The sequence below is a fragment of the Gavia stellata genome, chromosome 11 (genome assembly GCF_030936135.1).
Source record: "Gavia stellata isolate bGavSte3 chromosome 11, bGavSte3.hap2, whole genome shotgun sequence".
Classification (NCBI taxonomy): domain Eukaryota; kingdom Metazoa; phylum Chordata; class Aves; order Gaviiformes; family Gaviidae; genus Gavia; species Gavia stellata.
Window position 1 is genome coordinate 10562940 of NC_082604.1, and position 7421 is coordinate 10570360.

At 47.5% G+C, this 7421-nt stretch overlaps 1 protein-coding gene across 1 annotated transcript; it reads right to left on the reverse strand.

Annotated features, from left to right (window-relative positions):
- Window positions 1-203: 203 nt before the first annotated feature.
- FAM124B (family with sequence similarity 124 member B) lies at window positions 204-4918 on the reverse strand. Its single transcript, XM_009819301.2, has 2 exons — window positions 4174-4918; window positions 204-1128 (listed from the first exon to the last, which is right to left on the reverse strand). Exons 1-2 carry the CDS (start codon window positions 4900-4902, stop codon window positions 502-504), a joined length of 1356 nt encoding a protein of 451 aa, XP_009817603.1. The 5' UTR covers window positions 4903-4918; the 3' UTR covers window positions 204-501.
- Between the last annotated feature and the right edge of the window lie 2503 nt (window positions 4919-7421).

The window sequence follows — 7421 nt, forward strand, 5'->3', positions numbered from 1 at the left end:
ATTTTAAAAGAGCATTCTTATGTTTCACATCTTGCATAAAATTGGCAACATCAATAGCTTTTAAATACCAACAACAGGGGAAGAGAGAAGGAACACAGAGGAAAATCGGCATTGCCACTGTGACCATGCCAACGCACCCCGGCGAGGAATGGGTGAGCCCCCACGGCTGGGGCCACCCTGCTGCTCGGGCAGCTCAGTCAAGTTCCACTTTCTAACCCCATCTGAACATGTCACTGGCTATTATTTTTAAGATCTCGGAACAGTTCTAGGAGTCATATGGCTTATTCCTATGCATGGCACAATAATCCTCCAATCTATTCTGCATTAAAAAAATAAAACTTTCTGTAAATACAGTGTTATTTTTCCTGCTTTGCCCTCAGTCTCCTCAGCATCGCTCCATGGCAAGCAAGCGTCAGTGGCCACAGCACGAGAAGGCACAATACACAAAAAGCCGCTGTGCTGTCATTTGGAAATGAGTCCATCTGACACATTTGTTTTCAGTCATATAAAAAACTCCTCCTCCTCCTCCTCTGTCCCGCTTGCAGGGCTGGCCCGTGGTGTTTGTGAGTGGAAGCCCACAGCTCTTTGCCCTGCTCCTTTACTCCTCTTGGCTGCAGCGAATGGCAGCTGGGTCCTGTCCTGGGAGGGCACGGCATTGCTGGCCCCATCTGTGGGTGCTCGCGGCTGGAGGAGGCTGCTCCGCAGGTCCCTGGAGAAGCAGTTCAGTGGGCAGCGGCTGCTCGCAGCATTCGCCACAGCGAGCCCAGTGTCGACATTGGTCTCCGCTGCCTGCCGACGAACATCTCTTTCCTGGAGAGAAGCCCGCAGCTTGCTGCTCGCCCGTCTGCGGAGGGAGGTGGCATCCCACCACGACGGGGCTGCTGGGCCACTGTGAGAAGACAAGTACCTGTGGAGGTCACCCCTGGCTTGCTCAGGAGTAAGGGCTTCACTTCGGTCAGATTTTGTTTTACCCTTTGTTGATCTGATCTCCTGGCTTCTCCACCCAGGATTACCCTGCTTTACAGGGAGAGGGGCTTGGACAGAGTTCTGCAGGATTTTTTCATTGCCTGTATTATGCTGATGGAAAAGCCCAACATTTGCTTCACGGGGCTTGGAGCTGTCTTGAACCTGTTGAAGAGAATTTGGAGAGAACCCCATTAACACATCATTCTAGCTTGACCAAGTGACAATGCTCTCACCCAGCCTCACTGTGCTGAAATCACCTGCAGCGTGAGTCAGTCAGAGCCCCACTAGAGAACAGCACAGGAGTCTTACAAGCCTGAGCGATGGCAGATGAAACTTAATGTAGGTAATGTGATGCACATGGGGAGAAACAATCCTGGCTTCACATACAAAATGCTAGGTTGTGAGTTGACTGTAACCCACGGTCTCATTTCTGTGACAGACAGCACCGTGTTAGCATCAGTTCAGTGCCTGACAGCAGTCTAGAAAGCAAATGAAATCTTAAGAATTATTCCAAACAAAACGGAGTACATTGTTACGCACGGCGCAGCTCTGGTCCCAAAGCTGGGCCATGGTGCCTGTCCCTCACCGGCAGCACACACAGTATCATGGAGCTGGAAATGCTCAGAAATGGACAACAAGGATAACTGCAAGTACAGTAAAGGAACATTCATATACGCTGGCAATTTTAAGCCTGGAAAAACCCCCACAGTTTGGGAGGGAGAGGATAAAAGGCTAAAACACCATGAGCCACCTGGAGAAACAGATAGGTTTTGTCCATTCCCTGCCATCTGCAATGCAAGTAGCAGAGGCCATCAAATGAAGCCAGCTGGAGCCAGTTTCAGTTAAAGGAAGGTGGCAGAAGACCTGGGGAAGTCCCTGCCAAAGTATATTGTGGATAGAAAAAGTTCACATGGATTCAAGGGGAGACTAGATAAACACTTAGAGAGTCACTGCAAGTTACCACAGCTGGCTTCAGATGACCCTCGAGTTTAAAACAGGCAGCTCAGGAGTGCATTGGTGGGGTGCAACACATGCACTTGTCCTCTTGCTGTTCCTGCCAAGGCAGCCACCTATGGCCAGCTGTGGACAGACAGCTGTGGCTGAAACCCACTCCAGACAAAAAATCTGAATCACCACGTAGTATCTATCAAGCTCTTACACCGGTTTTGGGTTTTCATGATGGCAGCACGCACACGCTGTGGTGCTTGTGGGCAGCTTTCAGAGGGCTCTCAGGCCGAGGGCACACACACGACAGATTTGCTGCAGGTGACTTAAACACAGCACACAAATAGCTGTGCCTGTCCCAAAACCTTCTTAGAGGCATCAGATCTACTGGAGCTCCTTCACATCTGCAAATCCTGACCGGCTGTTTTTGAAAAGACACTTGTTCAGGAAGCTCTGGATCAAAGGGCATTCCTTTGATGGCCGGGTAACACCTGGACCAACACTAATCCAGGGAGGAGACACCCGTCAGACCAGCAAGGCCAAGGGGACCGGGACCTGCTGAGCACATCCCGCTTGTTCCCGTGGAGCATGCCGCCCCTGGGGACACCAGCCCAGAGCCAGGCACCCGCCTCACCAATCCTCTGCAAGACTAGAGACACTTTTCATGTCTTTATTTACAAAACAGCACATGGAGATGGTCCTACTCTCCTACTTAAGACTCCTACTTGAGTCTTAAGGCTAAACTTGTAAAATTTGAGCAACAGGGATCTCCTGTAAACGCTCAGAGAAAGGACATGGAATACAACAGTACTTAGTGAGCAACCTCAGCAAAAAAGGAGAGGATGTGGTTTATTTACTTCTTTATCAAACTAAGTGGCTCGGGTTATCTCTTCCCCAGTAACACCAAGAGTTCTTGCAGGCTCAGGGGGGAATGACAACTCCTTGCGGGTGGCAGTCCACGAGCAGACCCTTTGATTTGGTTTGCAATAACGCAGAAAGTTGGGGGGAATACAAATAATTTGCAGGTACTTAGACTAAAGATTTGCAGCATGAAGCAAAGAGTTGCAGAACAAAGCACCGCGTGCTCGGCTGTCAGCATGCTGCGTGGAGGATGGACACAAGATACGCATCCTCAAATTCAAATAGACTCCAGTTTCCTTCACCAGGAGGACAGTGCAGCACGGCTACACCTCCAAAAAAGCTTCCGAATTTCCTGCCAGTGAATTAATGTACATCTGTCAGCTTAAAGACCTTGTATCTACAGCAGGAAGAACCACAGAGTGATTTAGGAAGGGACCTCTGGAGGTCACCTGGCCCAGTCCCCTGCTCCAAGCAGGACCGACTTCAAAGGTATGTGAATGTGCTCAGGGCCTTGTCCAGTCCAAGTGGGTAGCAAACCAGTTTATAAAGTGATACTGAATGAGAAGTACACAGAGGCTGCCCCAAGGATTAGTGTTCAGAGTAGCATAAAAATAGGCTGTACAGAATAATTAACTTGATATGTAACAAATGAGCTCTGGAAGGAAAAAGAAAAAATACAGGATGGGCACATTATTTAAATATCCAAATTACAAGAAAAAATAATCAGAGGTGGGAAGGGTTGTTACAATGAAAAAGCACACTGAACTAAACTGCCCTCCTGCTCACATGTGTAATTCCCACTATGTATCATCTCGGCACAGTCTTTTTTGTCATTTTTTATTTATTTGTATTCATACAACCTCTGGACTGCACACTTGAACAGAAAAGGCAGAGATTTCCTACGACACATTTCTTTGGCAGTTTTGCCCAACTGCAACTCACTCAAGAGCTCACAAAATCTATTGCAGGTGATGTTGTATCAACACCATACTTAGAATACATCTGGGTTTGGATGCTAAAAATCTGCTTTCAAAAAACATAACTTAATGACTTATCAGCAAAAGAATAGGCTGCTACAATCATTTGATTCAGACAGGGAAGGGAAGGTGTTAAACTAGCCTGCTCAAAAAAGCATTAATACTTTCAATTCAGGCAAGCAGTGATGATGTTAATTTAACAATATAGAAACATTCCAAGGATCTGTGCTTATATTTATCAACAGCATCACAGCACTGGCAGATACCGATTACTGCATTCACAAATTCAAAAGAAGACATAAACAACCAAAAAATTTCCATTTTGAACCAGTCTTGATTTCCTTAAAAAAAAACGAAACAAACAAAAAAAACCACCAAAAAACCCCACACAACCAAAAAACCAAACTGCCTCTCAGACGCATACCTGAAGCAGAATTGTATTTCCTTCGTAGTCTTGCGTTTGCCACCTGGTGCTACTGATAGGAATGCATGGGTTAGGCAGGAGAGGCACCAGCTGCCCAATTTCTTGCACCCTGAACTGCAAGGCTGATGCCTCCTTCGGCTCGGCAGCCACCCCGATGGGCAGCTGCTTCAAGCAGAGCTGCACGGCAATATTTCGGGTTGCGTACAGCACGAAGACACAGAAGTTACTTTTCTGCATAGTTGCTTCTTTCTGTAGGATCATCTCGTAGAGTCTCACTGCATCCTCATAGTTATCGAAACTGCAGTAGAGGGTGACACGCAGGATTTCGGGGCCACAGTGCACCCGTCTGATGCCCCACACGGGCATCTGGTCGTCCAGGCCATAGAAGTCCTGGTGAGCTGGGGCATAGCTGTGGCTTCGCCTGTCAGCAATCTGGGCACACTGGTAGCGCCAGGGTGGATGCTGGAAGAGCTCATGGACCTGGAAAATCCGTTCTTCTCCCAGGTCCTCGTGTAGGAAAAGGAGAACAGATATTCCGGGAAAGCCGCAGCTTCTCTTACAGTATCTCTCGTAGTATTTCAATGGAGTAACTCGCTCAGACACCAGGAAAAGTCGAACGTCTGGGCAGATCCACTCCAAAAGCCGATCCAGAGTTTGCTGCAGAAGCGAGGAGCGTCCCAAATTGGTGAGAAGATGCACAGTCATCAGAGAGTCTGCTCTGTCATCCATTGCAAAGGTTCCTGACACAAAAAAAAAAAAAAAAAAAAAGAGAGACAAACTGTTGCCTTCCCTTTCCTTCTCCTACTATTGGAGCCTCAGTAACATGGGGGGTGTACTGTAAGACTTCGACAGAATGAATTCAGTCTTCTACAAGCTTTGCAATAGCCCGATGAAATACGCAGGTCTGCACAGTTAGTGTACACGAGGCAGGCAAAGAGTGACAAGGCAGTATGTGACCGGTCCCAGGTCACTCACATCACAGCAGAGCTCAGCTGAAGGCTCATTTTCCGACTCCAAAACTTGAGCCCTAGTCACCGCGTACCTGCGACCGATGTGTCCAGAAACACCTCTGTGTCCGACTGCTCCTGTCCTTCGCAGCACAAGGCAGCAGAGGTGAAGAGCACTGAAGCACAAAAGCAGTAATTCCTCAAGATAAGATGACTTTTTAAGTACACTTGCCTGTCAGCAGTGGAAATGCGTGCTCCAGATCCAGCCAAGTCCCACCGGCGTACATCTCTGTGTGATCACCACCTTTTGCAAAGGCAATGTGGCACTCGTGTTTGAAAACCTCAGCATATTTTCTTGTAGTCAGCAGGCTGGGATTTAGCTCGTTGTAAAAAGCTTGTGATCTTTGTGAGTCACACCCTTCTGGGGCATATAGATAAGCTATTCTTTGAAAACAAGGAAGGAAAACAGACTAACAAAAGAAAAAAACCCGTGTGAACACAACAGATAACAATAAGGGCAGATATGAATCAGCCTCAGGAAAGAGGAGCTTTGGGAAAAAACCTCGACTCCTAGTTACGCGCCTCACAACACAGGTACCTCACTGCCTAGCTGGAAACCAGGTCTTGGGTTATTATACATAGCCCATAAAAGCTGGGTACCAGGCTTCACCCTTTCAGTGCCCTGGTTACCTCTTTTTCCTCCTCTTCTTTTTTTTTTTTAATGCTGAGATACCCATGTAACCAGCACCCGTAAGCAAATTCCATTTTTTTCTCCTTGCTCCTTGGGTTTACATATTGGTACTTAATTTAGCTTATTGTGTAGACTGCAACAGGAATGCTGAAAATACACCTCTTTCCAGGCCTCTCCTAGTGTCTAGACAATAAACCACACTGTCCCTTCATCTTCTTATTTTGCCAACCCAGGAGCAATACATACAAGTCAAGCCAACACCCTTTTCTATACAGAACTGCCCCCACCACAGCCAGTATTTAAATCAAAACTGGGGCCTCCAACAATATATCCCGCTCCATCTAATGAAGAGCGACGCAACTCTCTGCTGACATACCAATTTCCCTCTCAAACAGCCAAGCACACAAAGCACTGGTTCACCGTGCAGAAATCCCAGCATTAATAAGAATCTGTTATTTAGAACTCTGAACCTTTTTTTTTTAAATACAACCCTAGCGTTACAGTCAATGGAGCAAAATCTCCAAGGTCCAAAGGTGCAAGTAGCGGTGCCTTGGTTTCCTTTACATAGGAGATGACTCTTGATAGAAATACACGTTTAAAACCCCACTGATACCAACATACAATAAAAATCAAAAGGCTAACTAGAAAATGAGGAAAAAATCCATTTGCACTGATAGAGACAAACCCACCCGCAACACTTCCAAGCAAGTAACAACAGCTGTTGGGAGGGAGGCAAAAAAAATCCAGCCTTCGGACAATTGCAGGAAGAGATTGAAGAGTGCAAGTGCTCAAAACATTAAAACACTCTAGGTGAGCTCTGAACAACACAATTTTACTAAAATATGGAAAAGGAAATGATGTATCAACTCTTTGATACGGGGCAGGGGCAAGCAGTCATCTGCCTTCCTGCATGTGAGGAAAAAGGGAATTTTGCCTGTACAAGAAAACACGGAAACTAAGAAAGGTCACTGGGGCTCGGTTTGTAGCTGGAAGCACGAGCTGCATTTCAGGGTCCCTGTTCTGGTAGGAGGCAATGCCGCTGGCCACGGCAGAGATGCCCGGCACAGCCGTGGCGGCAGCATGCCGAAGCAAGGCATCACCCCTCAGTACCGCCTTCGGGTCAGGCAAACGAGCAGAGACTGGTAAGAGTCAAAGAGAATAAATATGAGCAAACATAAACACGGGGCGGGGGGGGCAGGGGGGAAGCAATCCTCACCCTGCGCGCGCAGCAGCGGGACCGCGGGCTGGCGTACGGCCCAGCAACGCTACCAGGGGCTGAGCAGGCAGTTGGGTGAAAGTGGCACCTTTGCGGCCAGGAGAAACCCAAAACAACAGTGTTACTAGGGAAGGAATAGGGAAGGAAACAGAATATTGTATGGCAACATACAAATCCACAGCACATCTGTATCTGGAGTAGTGTGTGCTGTTCCAGCAGTCCTTTAGTAAAACAGATGTGGAGATTTAGGGAGAAAGCAGGAGGAGGAAGATGAGTAACGAAAGAACCACTTCAGTGAGAGGAGCAGCAGATGAGGACCTTCAGCCTGGAGAAGGAACCGTGGCAGAATACGCTATAGATCCATAAGGTTATGAATGGCATTAGGAGGGTAAAA